Source organism: Artemia franciscana, chromosome 2, assembly GCF_032884065.1.
Source record: "Artemia franciscana chromosome 2, ASM3288406v1, whole genome shotgun sequence".
Classification (NCBI taxonomy): Eukaryota; Metazoa; Arthropoda; class Branchiopoda; order Anostraca; family Artemiidae; genus Artemia; species Artemia franciscana.
The window spans coordinates 33,005,961-33,026,825 of NC_088864.1; the positions used below are offsets into that span (position 1 = coordinate 33,005,961).

The window sequence follows — 20,865 nt, forward strand, 5'->3', positions numbered from 1 at the left end:
TCAAGCACATTATTTTTATTTTCTATCAATGTAACACGATTGGTCACTGCACATATTTCAGATTTTATCTCCAAGACATTATGTTGGAGTGCCTCAATGTTTGTATTTATGGACTGCACCATTTCTAGTATTTTAATAATATTTTCAGCATTTGTTCTCTGACAATCAGTGAGAACGCTACCATCAGAATTGTTTGTCGAATTCATCACAGGGTTCGAAAATTCCGCTTCAATTCGGTTACGTTTACCGCTGCCTTTCTTTCCCGTATTAATGGTATCAAAATAAGATTATTCGCCTACCTCTATATGAACTATATTTCCCCGCGCTAGATCCCAGCGTGTAATGTATATACGCGTTAAAAGAGTACGTCTTACACCCAAATAAATAACTTTCTTAAAAAAAAAAGGCTGGCCAAAAAATACAGGATGCAGGAAACTCCTTCTTATTCAATTATCAATTAAAGTTATGTCAAGCTATCACGAGTATTCACAGAGTCAAAAACATCACATAGCATTCGATGCGTTAGGTTAAATGCAGTCAAACAAGTTCACTCATTGACTGCTGAATGAGAACTGAGTTTAAAGATAGAATTTTTTTTTTGGACATCAAAGGTGACACGAAGTACTTAATCATTTCAGTTGTGATTCTATCTTCAACGGGTGCTCTATTACTCTTTGACTTCTTGGAGGTTTCGGGGATATCTTCGACTGCAAGTGAGCTAAAGCTATTCTTGAGGAAAAACTGTGGGTCTTGAATCTGGCGGGATCCTAAGTGCTTCAGTTGGAGGTGAATGGTTGAGAACATATTTGTAGTTTAGAGCCTGTAATTCCTAGACAGCTTCTGGGTTTGTTACTAGATTTCAAGTCTGGTTCGTAAGAGATTCTTCTTTGTTAGATTTAAATTCGAAAATATCTTTTTGTTGTCTTTTATAAAGTTCGGCTGTCTAATCACTTTCTAATCGCTAATCTAAACGTTATACCGTTAAAGTTAATACGGTTAGCACATCTTTCAGTTTTTTCACCTGTTTGTCAATAGTTTTGTGTTTCTGGTTCCTCTAGGATGCTTAAACGTAGAATAAGATGGTAGTAGAAATATTCTTAGTTCTTTTCGTTGGTTGATTAGTTACCACGTTCTGTAGAAAAGTCATTTGTCCATGGGACTTTTCCAGAGCCTCAAGGAGACTCTGAACTTCCCATTAATTTATATTCTAGAACTGCCTCGTATTTTTATCAGCCAGCCTTAAGGAATTAAATTCTATCTGAACGCATAGCAGTCTAAAGGGTGCCTGAAACTTAACCTGGCTTTTAGTTATCATTAAATTGTGCTCTGAGCTGGTATATGCACCGTGGGATGCACTAATATCCTTAATTCAAGATTTTAAGTTAAGAGTTTTGCCATCTTGAGTGTCCAGAAGTATTTGTGAATATATTTGTGTGTAAAAAAAAACTCCACCTTGAGTTGACATAAATGAGACACAGCCATTTCCATTTTGATTATTAATACCTTGGCTTGGTTAGACTTGTCGAAGATATAAGCCATCGTCGTTGGCTTTTTTTTATTTTGGTCTTTAATTATAAGGGTTTAATCATGACGTAGAATGCCTCTAGTAAATACTCATGAGGGGTCATGGAAGTTATATTCTGACTGCTCAGTTGCATCTTTTGGTGGTGCTTAAAATATGACTGGTGACACCCCAGAATACCCTCATACAAATCTGACTGTTATCGACCAAAATGAAATTGAAAACCGACCTTTGAAACTGAAAAATGGCAAGATTCAAGAGAATATAGGTAATACAGTCTTTTTCTTCTTGTCTGTTGGCTGCTATAAGGATTGTGCAGGAGTCTACTAACTGTTTTTGCCACTTCAAGACCGTCTAGCTTCAGTTTCCGTCAGAATTTCCAGATTTTTTATTCAGGAAAACCCTTGTTTCATAAATGTTCCATGAATTGTTTCATGGGGTGCCAAAGTAAAGGAGTACATAGAGCAATCTTTTTTTTTTCTTGTTTCTATAAACTTTATTAGATTCTTACATCTAAGCCTTTGGATCTGAATATAATACTAATTAATTTCTTAACGCTGTTTTAATTAGCTTACAAGATCTACTTTCAAAATTTCCGAAAGAAAATCATGACCTGCTTCCCAAGGTTTCTGATATTACTTTTTAAATGATGGATCTTCCGTTTCTTCCCATCTGTATACTATTAGGGATTGTGGTGCGCCAAGCTAATTGACCATTACTTTCTCTGTGCATTACATCATGTCATCTGTAGATTTACCTATCGAGTATTATTCATCTTCTTTTATGTCAATTTATTTTATTGTTAATACAGCCAGGGGTGTAACAAAAATTATTACTCAGGGGATCAAAAACCGACATTCATTGAGAGAGAGAGAAAGAGAGAGATGATTTACTTTAGAGGAGTTAAGAATGATGCTGAACGACTTTTTGCTTTAAAAGAAGACAATGAAATATCTTATCTTCGTTCGAGTGTCTTATTCAAACAAATACCCACTTCAAAGTAGAAAGTTCGAAATTAAAATCATTTCGTTAAAAATCATAAAGGAAATATAAAAACGTGAAATTCTACATTGTAGGAATTTTTTTTGAACAAGAGACAAGAAGAGACATGCTTTACACCCGTAGCCCTATCCCCCTATGATCCTCTATCATACTTCCGAATACAATTATCGATATTGAAATACGAATTTTTTTTTTTTAATTTAATGAGAATTAGAAAGACTGACCACAAACATTAGTTATTACGACCCTCAAGCATAAAAAGTGTCTACATAAGTTCCAAGACACCTTTGACCCGACGTGAGAGACAAGGAAGAAGAAAAAACTTATAATAAGGGACAATTCTAGCCTAAGCTTACAGTGGCTGATTATTTTCCTCGTGTGAATCCTTTTTTTCCTATGGTTTTTCGCTCAATATCTATCTGCATATTAGAGACTTTTAACAGTAATCCATATTTCTCTTTTGTAAAGGTTATAAGGTACACCTACTACTATTAAGTGTGCGTATTTAACCGAATCAAACTGTAAGCAAGAAGCGACTCGGCCTTTGATAATAACTTAGAAACTTTGATAATAATACATACATCAAAAGAATTGGCTTTTCTGCAGATTCGGACTCGAGTTTTTTTTAGAGGGAACCTTGCCCCAGAACAATTTTGTTATTATATCAATTTTCCCTTTCCCAAAGGACTTAAAGCCAAACTGATCTAAATTTTTTTTTTCTTACACATTTCTTGGCCCCCTAGCCATCCATTCCATCTCCAACAATATGCCTGCAAGTTTCAAGCGAATCGTGTACCCGACATCAAACAAGCATTCCTTTTTAAATAGTATTAAGCCTTTGTGTAAGCAATTAGAAATTTGAGTCGTGTAGACTCCTTGCCCTAGGGTTTGTTTGTGTCATATCATTTGCTGAGGCATACAAATTGAGCCTTCTAACTATTTTAAACACAATATTTATCTGAACACTTGATCAAATATCTTGGAGGGGGAATACGGGCATGGAAGGAGGGCTGACTGCCTTCCAATCGTTTTCAGCTCTTAAAAGGGCAGTAGAATTTTTGATTAATGATTTAATTTCCGTGTTCTTACGACCACCTCTTCAGCATAAAGTGGCCGAAAAAAAACAAATTAGAAGCATATGGCTCTTATTTAGGCAGCACTAGACTACTACCTCACAATTCACTATTTTCAAACATGCCTTTTTCCAAGTGCTACTTATATTAGACGAGAACAGATCCTGACAATTTTATGCAAGGATAATTCCTACATCCATCTATGTGTCAATTTTTAAGTTCGAAATAGGATTGCTCTCGACGCGTTTTTATGAACATTGCCTTATAAAAATACCATAAGTCTCATTTTAAATGAATTCCATCCTCCTTAGACAGATGTTGAAATAAGTAAATTTTTTCTCGCAATATACTAGGAGACTGCAGAACCGTTTTGCGTTTTTATAAATACAAACCAAAATTCCCGTAGTGACATCGTTTGGTAGTTCACACCTGGCAAAATATACCGTCTTCTAGTAGAACTTAGCTTTGGTTGAGTGCCCATAGAGCGTATTCACCTGGCATTGTAATTTTGTTACGTAGTAGCTTTTACCTAGAAATGAATTAAATTTGTTGAAGGTTAAGGTTTTTTTGAAGGAAGTAAGGAACGAAATTAAAACTTAAAATAAACAGACATTATTGCTTCACAGTCTATTTAACATGAATTGATAAAACTAACGCAAATAAAAAATACTCTTGATATTTATATATGTTTTTAGGATTATGGAAAACTATTGTTTTGCTGAAAACGCAAAACAACACAATAGTTTTGGTGCAATCAAAAAGAAAATCAATTAAGGACACTTTAGAAAAAACTAAAGCATTTTAGGAATGTTGCCTAATTTTTTGTGTGTGTGTGTAATTTGGTATCATTTATGCGCTATGAGCTCAGTCCAATGATTGGATCTTGTTTTGGTTCTAAAAAGGATACTTCACGATTATTTTGTAGACAAGTCAAAAGTGAGGCAATCTCGATAGTATTAGAACTATACACTAGCTTTAGAATTTGTATCATAACTTGAAATTCTCCGTTAAGTAAAGATAAATAATCAAATTTCCAGAGTTCATATTTTTTTATTTGTACTTATTTGCTTCATTTCGTGTTAATTACAGTTCAAAGTGCATATTACTCACATTGGTATTATAGCTGGTAACATCAAGATGTTACCTGATAAATCAATCCGTAGTTGTTTTATGCTGTTCAATTAAAACACGGTTATTACAATAATATTTATTTTTATGTTTAAGTTTTATGGTAATTATGATAAGTTTTATGATAAAGTGTTAAAGCTTAGCTGATTGTTGTCAGGTTACGTACCCACTTTTGACTCCTAAATCAGTATTCTTGTCTCTTATAGTGTTTTTTTTTTTGTTTTCAGTAAAGTATTCGTTTTCTATAATCATACAAATATTGAGAAATATAATTCAGTTTGTTCATTTGCACTAGTTCTATCGATATATGTTAGATAGACTGTGCAGCGATAATTTTTGCTCGCTTGAAGTTTTAATTTTGCTCTTTGCTTCCCTCAGAAAAACTTCGTTTTCTTAAAATTAATCTTTGCACATTTTTAGCTTGTTTTTAATGTAGAAACGACACTGCTCTGGTCGTTTTTTTATGGGGGACAACCCACCCTCATATATAATAATTTCTGCTCGTTTCAAGTTTTAATGTTGCTCCTTACTTCCAGTTGATTTTCTTTTGTTTAATTTGTGAAAATCTTTGCAGTACTGCCAGGAATCCCCCTCCCCGTATAAATTTTCTACTTAAACGTTTCCCCAGAAACTTTTCTTCCCATGGAAAACTTTTCCCTTGGGAAATCATCCCTTCTCCTCTGCAAAAATCCCACCCTGAATAAATGTACGAATATTTCCCAGTAACAAATACCAGGTTACATGTGAACAATGACAAATAGAGTAACTTGAAACCCTTCCTTTGGAGACTATGACAAGCAAATAAAACAATAAATCGACAAATTCAGATAACTTGATTTAATTTTTTTTTCTGAAATACAAAAAGAAAACATAAAAGGAGTGAAAATTTTTTTTTTTGAAAGTGAAGCCAATGTTTTTTCTCCAGAAATTATCAGAAAAATAAATCAAACTCAAAATTGCTCAAATTTTGGCTGTTCATCATGATCTTTTGGCATGCAGGAAAAACAGCGTTGGCTAAGAATTACAATAGTCAGCCTTAACAAAATACAGGTTCTCTACATAATCACTGGTAAATCAATTTAATTTATTGACTCCGTCAACATCATAATGGAGTTCAAGGCCCTCTCCATAGGGACTATGTTGGGTCATGCCATCTCCGAAAGCGTAATTAGTGGACCTTTCAATTATGCTGAAAAAAGAGCTATCTCAAAATTTTGATTGGATCACTTTAGGGGAATGTGTTGGTTTTATTTTGGTAGTGGCTTTAACATTCAGAAGTAAATGTATTAAACTTACTTTTCAGCTTATTATATAATTCACCCACTTGTACGCCTGTGTGGCGAATCACGCACCGTTGAATGTAAAACTAGTTGGTGAAAAGATTAGTGAATTTTTATATGTTGTAGCGTAGAGTTACTTATGTTTCTCTATACGGATTACAGCTAGGCCCTCCATTCTTTTTGGTAATTTAAAAAGGGCACTAGCAATTTCAGTTTCCATTCGAATGAGCCATTAAACGTCTCTCTATAATGTTCTGGTAACTTGAAAGAAACAAAGGGACACGTCAGTGTCTGTGACATCAGAAAGTAACACTGCTCTGTGTCTTTGACACTGTGTCTGTGATACTGATGTGACATAAGTGTCACATCACACATCATGCAAAAGAGTGATTTTCCTTGTTTTTCATGGCGGAGGACTGTAATAACCCTACATAAGGTTTTTGACATGGTGATTTGACACTATTTTCGATAGGTTTCAGGCTCGTTTTCGAAATCACAATAAACTATTTCGTTACAAACTTATATTTTTGAGATTTACCGAAATAATAGTTACCATTCCGGAATCAGTGTCAGATGTAATTTTTTCTCGTTAGGCATTTTTTAATATGTTTTTCAACTTTTTGTTACAACGGGCTGTGGTTCGATCTTTAATTGACTGCAGCTACAGCAGAAGCCAAGATTGGTGTAAAAACCAGTTTTTTTCGCTCATAGCTCCATTACTTCTGTGTAGTAGCGGGTTTAATTTTTTTTTCTTTTATTTTCATATGGTGGAGCAAATAGTTTTAGTCCGTACTATATTTAGAGAACTTTTGAAAGTACAATCTCATTTGTAGTGTTTGAAGCATACAAAGTTAAATATCGCCAAGAAGCGTAGTGACTTTTTTGATAGTCGAAAGGGATTAGAGGGCAACCAGACCCCCTACCCCTATCATTTCCCTAGACATGTCTTGTAAAAATTTTGAGATAGCCATTTTTCAGCATAGTTGAAGCCTTGAAGGGTCAAGAAATTATGGCTTTGAGGATGACAACCCCCCTCAAAGCAACCGTTAGGGCGGGGGTTGTAATTTATGCCCTGTGGGAATCTAAGGTTCTTATAGAAAGGGTGGTCGCACAAACATCGTAGGGGGCTCATTGCTCATAGGAATTGGTAATCAGAGGTTCTAGTGCCCCTTTTAAGAGTCAAAGTTACCAGAAGGAAGCTACCCCCCCCCCACACACATATGCCGTATTTTCCCGAAATGCAACCATTAGAAATTTTGAGAAAGCTATTTTTATTCAAAACAGGCCAAAGATAATATAACAAGGTTTGTTTTTTTAGGTTAAAACAAAAAACTGAGCCTGGGGGCAAGGGTTATAGGTTATGCAGGGGATATTTGAGGTTTTTATAGAATGGATGGTTGTATAAACCTCACAGGAAGCTCATTTGGTTGACTATTGGAAGTTCTAGCTCCTTTTTAAGAGTCAATAGTGTTGGAGGGCAACTAACCCCATCTTCCGACGACCCCTGTTTTCACCAAACACATCTGATTGAAATTGTGAGATAGCCATTTTGTTCAAAATAGTCCAGAGAACGTATGAAAATGCCTCAAGGGTTGCCAAAACTTCCTGTTATAGCGCCCTGTTATAATTGCAAGTTATACTGGCCTTCTTAAGAGTCAAGAGTGACTTAGGAGCATTCAAGCCGATCCTTACCACGAATACATCAAATCAAGTTTTTGAGATAGCAATTCTGTTTGGCGTAGTTCAAAGGTCTGGAAATTGTGTCTTTGAGGATAACAACCTCCCCCAGCCCTCAGGGCAAGGGCTGTAAGTCATGCCAACGGGGCATGAAATTTTTTATAGAAATGTTGGTAAAATATATTTTGAAGCGGGCTCATTGGATTGGTAATCAGAAGTTCTTGTAACCTCTTCAAAGGTCAAAGAGATCAGAGGGCAGCTATTCCCCACCCCCACGATCACCGTGTTTCCCCAAATTGTATCCAATAGAAATTTTGAGTGAGCCATTTTATTCAAAATAGTCCAAATATCATATAACAAGGCTTTTGAGGTTGATAAAGCCTAGGGGCAAGGGTTGTACGCTATACCCGGGGCGAGGGTTGTAACCTGTGTCCTGGGGGAGTTTAAGGTTTTTATGGAAGTGATGGCTGTATAAAATATAGAGGTGGCTCTTTCGGAAGTTCTAGTTTCCCTTTAAGAGTCAAAAGTGATGGAGGGCAACTGGACAACCCCCAAATACCCATCTTTTCATCAAACGCATTTGATTGAAATTGTGAGATAGCGCCTTTGTACCAAATAGTCCAAAGAGCATATAACAATATCTCAAAATTTGACACAACCCCCAAGAACACTGGTGCAAGGGATGTAAGTTATGCCATGGGGGTATATAAGGTTCTTACGGAAAAGGTCGTCGTAAGACCTTCAGATGGGGCTTATTTGATTTGAATTTGAGTTCAAACATCCAAAAAAAGTTCCGAGACATCTATTTTTTCAGCCCCGTTGAAAGGTTCAGCAGTTATGCGTTTGGAATATCGCCCCCCCCCCTTCGGGCAGTACCCTCTTCGCATTCCAATCCGGATAAATTTCTTAGCTTCTTCGACAGGCAAATGTTATTAGACTTCTAAGAGACCCAGGTGCATGTTACGTCATAGGGAATGTTTTCTAAGATATGTAGGTGTCTGTTACGCACTAAGGAGGGTTTTTCTATGGATGTTCTGCTTAAAAAATCTAAGGATTTAGGGGGAAACCTTCAGGGTCCCTGCTAAATCAGGATTTCTTTGGTTGCTACGCAAAAGGGTTTGGGATGTTACAAAATAGAGAGTATTTTTTCTTAAAAATTCGTGAGGGCTAGGTAAAACCTTCAGGACCCTGCTTCTGGGAAAGCTTCAAAACACTGGGGCCATGAAGAGCAATTCCAATGGAGGGCCCTATCAACCAATTCAAACGGGAGCTCCAACAATCGTTTCCACCGAGGGGGAGTCCCAAGCAGTCAATTCCAACGGGGCCCTGGCAACCGATTCCACCGGGACCTAGCAGTCAACTCATACAGGACCCTATCATCCAAATTCAACGGGACCCCTAACCTAACCACCGGGAGGCCCTAACATACAATTCAACATGGGCCCCAAACGTCCAATTCCGATCGTCCAAACATCTAATTTCATCAGGCCCCCTATCCTAACCATCAGAGATTCCCTAGCATCCAAGATGTTTCGAGATGTTTAAAAATGTTTCTTTTCTCAATATGTTTCAAGATGTCTCTGGAAATCATGTAAGAGGGGAATGTTTACCTATGTTAAGAATGACACAATCTCATGGGACATAATGAACTTCAGGGGTCCCTTTGGGAAATGCCCGTTTGTAACTGAGGAAGGCAAAAACGTGGGTGTTACTTAATGACAGCGCACACATGGGGTGTTACGCACTGACGGTACACATACCGGTTTTACACAGTACTTTAAGAGATTTTTTTATTTGGGATTTCTTTTTCTTTCAAGGCGTTTTTTTTCAGGGAATCTTTATATTCTAATGATTTTTGTCCCCATTGTTGTTCGAAAAGGCCATTTCCTTCCAATGGATCTGTGCCCTAGACAGCTGGACCAGAAATCTATTATATTATGATTCAGAAAATAAATTCTACGAAATAACCAATTCCACACGCGGAGAATTCCCATGCTCACACATACTAGAATGATTATGGTATGGATTAAGTGTTTGCTATGATTGCAATAATCGGAGATTTTGAGGGGAAAATTGATTGCCAGAGTTTGGTTATATTTGAATTTGCATATTCTTTTTCAGTAATACTTTAGAAGGGTATCATAAACCCAGACAAAGTGATTCTTCACTTCTTTGCGATATGATGCTAGCATTTTGGAGAGTCCTTCTTAGATAATTTCTAAAGATGTTTTCATGGAGAATGATATAAACTTGATCAAAGCATAGGAAAATATTCCTTCTTAGAGAATGTTTAGGATTGTTTTCTTAAAGAATGACCAAAGTTTGCTCAACATATAGGAAAATGGGGGCACAAGACATGTGACTTAATTCTATATTTTGTTGGTTCTATTCTATATTCTCTATATTCTACAGAATTCTATATTCTCTTGGTGTTATCTTCTCTTAATTCCCGGCCTATGACACTCAATGGCTGACCCTTCCCCCTAGAGAGCGATTTCAACAGGGGGATAGGGTTGTTATTAAAGACAAATTTAAACAAAATTAAGAGTTATTTCTGAGAGTTTTTTTATGGAAATGCTACGCTTCTTTGAGCCACGGCTATGCATTTTCACGCAAACCGTGACAATATATAGCTGACCCACCCCCTAGCAAGCAATTCTGGTGGGACTCTCCTAACATTCGATTCAAACGGTGACCTAGAAACCTATTCCAATAGGACCTTAGCCAGCAATTCCAGCAGGACACCTAACATCCAATTCCACCGGGAGATGGCAAACTTCACCGCCAGCGTATATGTAGGTAGACTCGATTCTCTTTTTGAGGCAATCGGAAAATGTGATAGAAAGGGATGGTTATTTTTTCCAGAATTGAATCTGCCGACACGGTAAAAAGCGCTTAATCGATTTTTGACTAGTCATGACTGTGTAGAGGTGCTAAAGGATCAAGACATGTATTATGATAACTAAAGACGGCAGAGTGATTGAGTAGGCTATGGGATGATGAACAGACAATTGATAATCAAAAGTGACTTTTACTGTTTTGGCTTGCAAATCAATCGGTAGTACAACATGAGCCAAGTTGGAAGTTCGCAAGGACCTATCAAACAGTTCGTGGTAACGAAATGTAAGAAAGGAGCGACCCGGAGCGACCTGGATCCGGGTCGCTCTTTTGTGTTGATTTCAAATATATAAATTTAATCAAGTTTAGTCCTGCATATCAAAAGTTACGATCCTGAGAAAATGTTTCTTAATCTCAAAAAAGGGGTGAACACCCCCTAAAAGTCATCAAATCTTAATGTAAATCAGATCATCAGATTCACAGTATCAGAAACCCCTACTGTGGAGGTTACAAATTCCTATCTGTGAAGATGTGGAATTTTGCATTTTTTGCCAGAAGATCACGGATGATTGTTTATTTGTTTTTTTGTTTTTTCAGTGGTGATTGTATTAACCCAGTTGTCTTAAAATGTCATGAAAGGGCTCATTCAAACGGAAATTAAGAGTTCTTATGCCTTTCTTAAGTGACTTCAAAATTGGTGGGCAACTAGGCTTCTCCAACGCTCATTTTTTTCAAAATCACCGGATCAAAATTTTGAGATAGTCATTTTGTTTATGTGTGAGGATCTTCCCATCGATGAATTTTTCATGAAGAAAGAGAATTTCCATGAAGGGAGCGCAGGATTCTCAAGCATCATTAAAAAATAATAAAAAAAATAAATATGAAAGAGTTTTTTCAACGGAAAGTAAAGAGCAGCATTAAAACTTAAAACGAACAGAAATTATTAGGTATATAAGGAGATTTGGCTCCTCATTAATACTTACGCTAAAGAAATTGATTTGTTCATGGTACTTGTTGCGTGCTGATTTTGTGTTCGTGAAACTTGTTGCATATTGATTTTTCGTTTTGTGAAAGTTGAATATTAATTTTTCTCCTTGTGAAACCGAAATTGTTCACGCAAGTTCTTGTATGCAAATCTTTGTTCGTGGAACTTGTTGCATGCTACATTTTGTTCGTGAAACTTGTAGCAAGTTCATTTTTCTCTTCGTGAAACTCCAACATTGATTTTTCCACTACAAAAATCAGCAGTCGACAAGTTCCATGAACAAAATTAGTTTCACAATCAGAAAAATCAATTTACAAGTTTTACGAAGAGACAAATCAATATTCAACAAATTTCGAGAACAAAAATCAGCTCACAACAATTTTCATGTACACACATGTACATGTACATATGTACACAAGTTACATACTCATGTCGAGAAAAAATCAGTGTACAAGTTTAACAAAGAGTAAAATCAAAACTGAAAAAGATTCAAGAACAAAAATCAGCATGCAACAAGCTTCACGAACAAAATCAATACACAACAAGTTCCATGAACAAAAACTGTTTCGTCAGAAGAAAAATCAATGGTCAAGTTTCAAGAACAGAAAAGTGAAGATGGAATATGCTTCACGAACAAAAATCAGCGCGCAGCAAGCTTCAATGAACAAAAAAATCAGCATGCCAGGAGTTCCATGAGCAAAATCAGTTTCACGAGGAGAAAAACCAATATACAAGTTTCAAGAAGAGAAAAAAAAAACAACCTGCAAGTTTCATGAACATATAATCAGGGCGCAGCAAGTTCAATGACCAAAAAAATCAACACGCAATGATTTCCGTGAGTAAAACCAGTTTCACGAGGAGAAAAATCAATTTACAAGTTCCACGAAGAGAAAAATCAACGTACAACAAGTTTCACGTACAAAAATCAGGACGCAGCAAGTTTCGTGACCAAAACATCAACATGCAGGAAGTTCCATGAACAAAATCAGTTTCACGAGGAGAAAATTTAATGCAGAAGTTTCACCAAGAGAAAATCAAAATGCAACAAGTTCCACGAACGAAAATCAGCATACAACAGGTTCCACGAACGAAATCAGTTTCACGTGGAAAAAAATAAGGTAATAGTTTCACAAAAAACAAAATCAACATGCTGCAAATCTTTTGAAGAAAAATAATCACACAACACGTTCCACGAACAAAAAAATCACCTCGCAACAATTTCCATGAATAAAATGAGTACCACGAACAAAAATCAGCACACAAAAGGTTCCATGAACAAAATCAGTTTCACGTGGAAAAAACAATGCAAAAGTTTCACAAAAAGAAAAATCAACATGCAGCAAATCTTACGAAAAAATAAACACGCAACACGTTCCACGAAGCAATAAATCAGCATGCAACAATTTCCATGAATAAAATGAGTTTCACAAGGAGAAAAATCAATGTACACGTTTCAAGAAGAGAAAAATCAATGTGCAACAAGTTACAAGAAGAAAAATCAGCACGCAACAAGTTGCACAAACAAAATTGGTACACAACGAGTTGCTTGAACAAAATCAGTTTCACGAGGAGAAATATCAATGCACTAGTTTCGCGAAGAGAAAAATCAATAGGCAATAAGTTTCACAAAAAAAATCAGCGTGCAATAAGTTCCATAATTAGAATCAGCTTCGTGATGAGAAAAATAAATGTACAAGTTTCACTAAGAAAAAAATCAACATGCAACAAGCTTCATGAACAAATATCAGCACCTAACAAGTTCCATGAACAAAATCAGTTCCACTAACATAATCTGTTTCACGAAGAGAAAAACCAATGGACAAGTATCACGATAAGAAAAATCAACACGCAACAAGTTTTGCGAATAACGATAAGTACGCAACGAGTTTGAATAAAAACAATGGTCATTTATAGTTTATAAATTTATTGACGGAGAAAAGGTTGAAAAACGCTTAGGTGTCATAATGTGCAACAAAGGGGTGTCATTTGCCAGCTATAGATCACCACAGAGGCAGCCGCATACAAAATCTTGGAATCAATGGAACTTGGAGTGGAATTGTCAGGATAGAAACTGTTGTATGAGAGGGAAGAGGTGGTAAATCTGAAACTGACGCAACCGAAACTAGATTCGGAGTTGAGATCGGAGGAGGAATAGTGGGAATTGGAATCGATTGAAACGGGGTGGAAGCCTGTAAAATCGAAGGTGGAACCGTTGTAACCTGAGACGTAAGTGGGAAAGTGGAATTTTATCAAACAGAAATATCTAAAGATTTCTTAGGAGTAGCGAGGGGTGCCAAGGGGGCAGTAATACTGTACGGTGGCGCATTTATTTCTAAAGGTGCAGGTATTCCTACAAAATAAATGGTTGGCATAGATTTTTATTTTGACCAAAAAGACTGTCCCACAGCAAAGCGCCATTTTCAAGCGTTTTGTGGTGCAAAACATCGATTCTAGCCAAAAGTATGCCCAAAAACTATTGTGTGAAAATTCTAAGATAGTCAATTGATTTAGAATTACCGAAAAAACTATACTCGTATTGAACCTCCTGTTTCAGAGGTAATAATGCCATGCGGTGGCATATTAGTTTCTAAAGGTGCAGGTAGTCCTACAAAATAACGGTTGTAGTTTGTATAAACATAGAAATTTATTTTAGCCAAAAAGACTGTCCAACTGTAAAGTGGCATTTTCAGTCATTTCGTGGTGCAAGACAATGATTCTAGCCAAAAGAAAGCCAAACAGCCCTTATGTGAAAATTCTGAAATAGTCAGTTGGTTTAGAATTACCAAAAAATTATACGCGTATTGAGCGTCCTGTTTCAGAGGCAGTAAAAGTGTACGGTGGCATTTTGCTTGCTAAGGGTGCAGGTAGTCCTACAAAATAACGGATAACAAAGACAATTATTTTAGCCAAAAGACTCTCCCATAGCAAAGCGGCGGCGTTTCCAGTAATTTCGTGGTGCAAAACAGAGATTCTAGCCAAAAGAATGCCAAAAAGATATTGTGTGAAATATCTGATATAGTTAATCGGTTTAGATTTTCCAAAAAACTATACGCGTATTGAGCTCCTGTTTTAGAGGCAGTAATGCCGTACGGTGGCACATTGGTTTATAAACGTCCAGGTAGTCCTACAAAATAACGGTTAACATTGACATTTATATAAGCCAAAAGCACTGTCCCGCAGCATGGTGATGTTTTTGGTCATTCCGTGGTGCAAGACAACAATTCTAGCCAAAAGAAGGCCAGTGGAATTGGTTCCTGGTCCTTCTGTCAATTGGTGTTAGGGTCCCACTGGGACTGCTTGCCAAAGTCCCATTGGAATTGGTTTCTAGGTTCCCGGTGGCATTGAATGTAAGGGGGGGGGGGTTCCACTGGAATTGTTCACTAGGGTGTGGGTCAGCCACATTGTCACTGTTGGAGTGAATATGCATAGCCGTGGCTCAAAGAACGTAGTATTTCCATTAAAACCTCTTATAAATAACACTTAATTTGGTTTAAATTTATCTCTAATAACAACCCCATCACCCCTTTGGAATTGCTTGCTAGGGGGTGGGTCAACTATTGAGTGTCAGAGGCTGGAAATTAAGAGAAAATAAAACCAAAAAACGAACTAAATCTCTAAATCTATAATTAAGTCACATGCCTTGTTCCCCCATTTTCCAATATTTTAAGCCAACTCACATCATTCTTAAAGAAAGCATCCGTAAACATTCTCTAAGAAGGAATATTTTTCCATTTTGTGAACAATGTTATACCATTTCCTATGAAAATATCGGTAGAAATTCTCTAGGAAGGACCCTCCAAAATCCAATGACCATATTGCTAAGAAGTGAAAAATCGCTTTGTCTGGGTTTATAACACCCTTCTAAAGAATTAATAAGTTGGTGCACTTCAAATATAACCAAACTCTAGTATTCAATTTTCCCCTCAGCATTTAAATTATTTCAGTTTAAGGAAACAAGTAATCAATAGCTTAATCAATTTAGTATGCGCGAACACGGGAATTCTCCGCGTGTGAAATTGGCTATTTTGGAGAATATTTTTTCTGAATCATAACAGCAGAAATAAATTACTAGTCCAGTGGTCTCGGATGTAGTTCCATTGGATGGAAATGTCCTTTTGAATACTAATGGGGACAAACATTATTAGAATATAAAGGTTTCCTATAAAAACACCTGGAAAGAGAAAGAAATCCCGAAGACAAAAATGTCTTAAAGTATTATGTAACACCGATGTTTTCTACTGTCATTACGTAGCACCTCACTTGTGCACTGTCATTACATGGCACCCAAATGTGCCCTTCTCAGCGAAAAGCGGGGACTTCCCCACGCGCAGCCTGAAGTCTAGCATATCACGTGAGATTGCGTCATCCTTAACATAAGTAAACATTCCCCTATTACATAAAATCCAAACAAATCTTGAAACATCTTGATAGACGGATTGTCAGTGAAAATGGTTGCTAGGCCACTCGGTGAAATTGCTTGTTATGGCCCTGAGTTGAATTGCATGCTAGGGACCCCTTGTGGTTAGGTTAGGGGTACCGGTGGAATTGGATGCTAGGGCCCCATTGGAATTGACTGCTAGGGTCCATCAATGGAATTGAATGCTATGGCCCCCCATTAGAAATGGTGCTAGGGGCCCTTTGGTGGCTAGATTAGGGGGACTGATGAAATTGGATGTTAGGGCCGAAATGGAATGGGATGTTTTAGGCCCGGTTGAATCGGATGCTAGGGATTCTAGTGGTTAGGTTTAGAGGGGCTGATGATTTTGGATGCTAGGGCCCCATATGAGTGAACTGCTAGGGCCCTGATGGAATTTGTTGCTAGGATCCCGTTCTAATTGACTGCTAGAGGCTCTCCTGGTGGAAAAGGTTGTCAGGGGCCCTTCGTTGGAATTCTCCGTCAAATTCAACGTTGGCCCTCCGTCAAAATAGCTCACCAGGCCCCGGCGTCTTGAAGCTTCCCCATTAGCAGGGCCCTGAAAGTTTCTCCCCGGCCCTTGTAGGATTTTAAGAAAAACACTCTCTATTATGTAACATACCAAACCCTTTTACGTAGAAAACAAAAAAAATTCTGATTTATGGGGGACCTTTTTCCCTACACCCTTAGGTCTCATAAACATAATATGCATAGAAAAACCCTCCCTATTATGCAATATACACCTACATCTTATAGAAAACATTCCCTATGACGTAACATGCACCTGGGTCTCTTAGAAGTTTAATAGCATCGTCATCTCGAAGAAGTTTAAAAAAAGTCTCCGGATCGGGATTTGAAGGGGTATTAGCCCGTCAAATAGATTGGGCCTACATTACTAATATTAATTTGGAACTTTCAAGGAAAAACAAGGGATTACTTCTTTAGGGAATTCACCTCAGGTTGATGATATTGAAATAATCATCTGAGGATACGTTGAGGAGAAAGTTGAGCTAAAACAAAACGGCTTATCCTATCAAGTTGAAACTCCAGGCCTGATTATTTTGGATGCTAGGTCCCCGTATGAGTGGACTGCTAGGGCTCTGATGGAATTGGTTGCTAGGGCTCCATTAGAATTGACTGCTAGGGGCTCTCCTGGTGGAAAATGATGTTAGGGGCCCGATGAAATTGGTTGCTAGGGCCCTCTGTTGGAATTGCTCACCAGGGCCCGGCGTCTTGAAGCTTCCCCACTAGTAGGGCCCTGAAGTTTTCCCATTTCCTCGTAGGATTCTAAAGAAAAAACATTCTCGATTATGTAACATCCCAAACCCTATTACTGTACATAGCAACCAAAGAAATCCTGATTCGGCGGAGACCCTGAAGGTTTTCCCCCACACCCTTAGGTTTTTTAAGCATAACATCCATAGAAAAACCCTCCCCCTTATGTAACATACACCTGCATTTTATAGAAAACATTCCCAATGACGTAAAGTGCACCTGGGTCTCTTAGAAGTTTAATAACATTGTCATTTCGAAGAATTTTAAAAATACTCTCTGAATCAGGATTCAAAGGGGTACTGGCCCGTCGAGTAGATTGGTTTACACTATTATTATTAATTTGGAACTTTCAGGGAAAGACAAGGGATAAATTCTGTAGCGAATACAACTCAGGCTGATGATATTTAAATAGTCTTCTGAGGATACGTTGAGGAGAAAGTTGAACTAAGTTAAAACGGCTTATCCTATTAAGTTGAAACTCCAGGAGTTTCATTAGTGGGATATCGCGTTGATCGAAAGGCAAAATTTACCTGCTAATGCTACTATTAATATTATTGCTCCTACTGCGGCTACTGTTACCATTATTACTATGTACAATTAAGGCTACGTGTATGAAGGGGAAAATTTGACAGAATATTGAGGGGAAATTTGAACTAAATCTAAACAAATTACATGCATGCAGATTGTCACAAGGGTGTATCTCAAGAATGGATTTCGTTAGTAAATTGAAACTTTCAGAGAATATTTAAAGGGGAAGATCAATTGATAAAAAAGTAATATATGTACGTCACGTAAATAGTAATACCACTACTACTTTTACTAATACTACTGTTGCTACAAAAGTACTATTACTATTGCTAATATAACTACTAATACTATTGCTACAGCTACTAAAGCTAAGGTATTAAGGCGAAAATTCTGTGAAGTATTGAAATTATGTTAAACTAAATTGAAATTGAAGCACACTATGCCCACAAGAGATTGTCAATAGAACGCATCAGCAATGCTTCAGGAACCGTTAATGGTATTAAATTAAAATTTTCATCGTGCGTTGAAGGGGATGTTGAAAAAAACAAAGGTGCTACGTGCGTACTGCTACTAATGCTACTACTGCTGCTGAAACTATTGCTACTAAACAGGCTAAGATTATCAAGGTTAAGCTATTTAGGCGAATGTTAAACTAAATCAAAACAAACTGTGATCATGTAGATTGTCAAAAGGGTTACAAAGCAAAACACAAAAACTGCCTTCTTTATGAAGTTGAATCTTTCAGTGTAAGTTTTGGCTGATTTTGAACTAGCAGGAAGACACTCTGTGTAGACTTTTAATATTACTTCAACGGTTAATGTAACTAATTACATCAAGGGCATTAAGCAAAAGCTTTTAGGGAGTGTTTTGAGGAAGTTTTAATTAAACGATGAATCTATATGCTTGCAAGTAAAAAGCATATAAACAATATCATAGCTAGTAATACCATTGATATTTTAAAGGAACTAATTTGATTGGAAATTAAAAGTTTGAGTGCCTTTTTAAGAATCAAATGTGACTGGAAGGCCATCAGTCCTCCTTTTTAGCTAATAATTTTCCAAACATTTCCTAGAAAAACTTTAAGACATCCATTTTCTTCAGCATAGCTGAACGTTGATTCCCCACAGTTATGCAGTTTTCCATTTATGCTTAAAAACTAGATCTTGCTTGAAAATTAAATTAAACCACCTTTTGTGTTTTGATGGTTGCCGATAAGACAACTCAATATCAAACTTTTGGGGCTACTTCTGTTACTACTTCTACTATTAAATTTAACTAAATTAAGAGAGTGTGAGTGTATCCAGGCCAGATAAAATTTTTGTGAATGGTATTAAGTTTTGTTTTTCAGGTCAACTAGAGTACATATAAAACTAAATTAAACACGATCATTTTTGTCAGGATCTTCAAAAGGGTCTATGTTGTTAAAAATTGTTGAAAGAGTTTCCCTAGCATACAAACAGCAGGCCAAACTATGAATTCTAAAGAAAAACCGAAAAGATTTTGACAAGTATATTCTTTTGACCTGTAAAAGACTATGTGAATATAAAACGAGCAGTTACTAGTTAAAAAACGTTTCCACAAAATAATTTCTTCAAAGAAAACTAAAGAACTCCATTAAACAAAAAAATTATCAAAAATAGAATCAAATAATCTACCAAGCGTAGAACTGCCAGGGATCAGCATCATTAAATACACGAAACTCAAAACAAACAGAAATTATAATAGTAAAGTGCAAATGTAATTTGTACTTAACTGAAAAAAAAACCTTAAATATTTCCACTCTTATAACTTTAATAAATCAAAAAATATTAAGATTTAAGGAATAAATAGAATTATTATATTAAACTGACAATTCATATTTATTTTTATTTTTTTTTCAGTAAAGTGCAAATTATGTTCTGGCCTTGAAAAGATGTAAGGGTTGTGAGCCCTGCTAAATTTAATTTTGGCTTGTTTTGAGTTATGCTCGGCTATTCATCGTAATTTCTGTTGTTTTTGGGTTTCATTTATTTGTATCTCTTGCGGAATTAGGCTATTTGTGCTCCCAAATTGTGTAAATAGCTTTTGCTGTTTTTCGCCACTTTTTTAAGCTCAAGCCGCTCACTGAAATTGATAACACGGGACCTTTAAATTTTGCGATAAGAGTTTCCGTTGCTCGGGCAATGGTTAAACCCTCAAAACTCTCAAGGGTAACCTCAAAGGGTAACCTTCGTTTCACTCGTGCATTACCAGAGTCGCTGAATATTTTTTTTCAATATTCGGTTAAAATTAAGACAATGAGGAGTAAGCTTACTCTTACAGGATACATGGAGTAAAAACAAGGAGTGAAAAAATACGTAAACTTAGAATAAGTAATTTTTTTCAAATACCAAACAACAGTGTTGGCTTAATTCTTTTCATATATTCAATTACTAGTTTCGATAGTTTCGTATGCATCGTAAATCTAGTATATTCATTTCTGTTCACAGTGAATTATGGACAAAAAGGTATAGATGTTTTCCGTGAATTAGCAGAAGGGAACAAGATATGTATTGCTGAAGAAGAAAATATTGCTTTCCATGCTGACAATGAAGCTTATGACGAGGTATTTTTTTGGGTTCTAAGAAGAGCTATTTTAATTTTAACCTATTTTTGTTCTATTGTAACATTAAGCTGAAAAGTAAATAGTATATAGTTATTACGGTGGCAAGTAAAGGTAGGTGTAACTAAGTGAAAGTTAAACCTAAGAGCACTGCTTTGCCTTCCTTCACTAACACACATCAAAAGTGGTCTTTTAAACTTGTATTTACCTGTGTAAATACAGTTTTTACAGGTTAAACTTAAAATACAGTTAAACATGTAAATACATGTTTTAAACCTGTTTTTACAGGTATTTACCTGTGGACTACTAAAGTCCAAAGTTTCCTAAGCTTTATACAAACTCCGTCAAGTGAACTCAAACTCTGTATATACGAGTTATGAGAAAAACATTTCATTAGCTTAAGGTTAATTCAGGTCCAGTTTACACCGCTTACCTAAACTGAATTAACCTTACTTAAATCTTTGGAAATGTAAGTAAGCTTTATGTAACCTAGTCTAACACAATATCTTAAGTTAAAGCATCAAACATAGAAAATTAATAATTTTCTTCAACAAACCTTTGA

At 36.4% G+C, this 20,865-nt stretch overlaps 1 protein-coding gene across 1 annotated transcript in view; it reads left to right on the plus strand.

Annotated features, from left to right (window-relative positions):
- Positions 1 to 20,865, plus strand: part of LOC136040284 (metabotropic glutamate receptor 5-like) — a 206,186-nt gene that overhangs the window by 34,557 nt on the left and 150,764 nt on the right. The window contains exon 5 of the mRNA XM_065724531.1: positions 20,191 to 20,306. Within this exon, the coding sequence (XP_065580603.1) occupies positions 20,191 to 20,306 (116 nt within the window). The remainder of the gene's footprint in view (positions 1 to 20,190; positions 20,307 to 20,865) is intronic.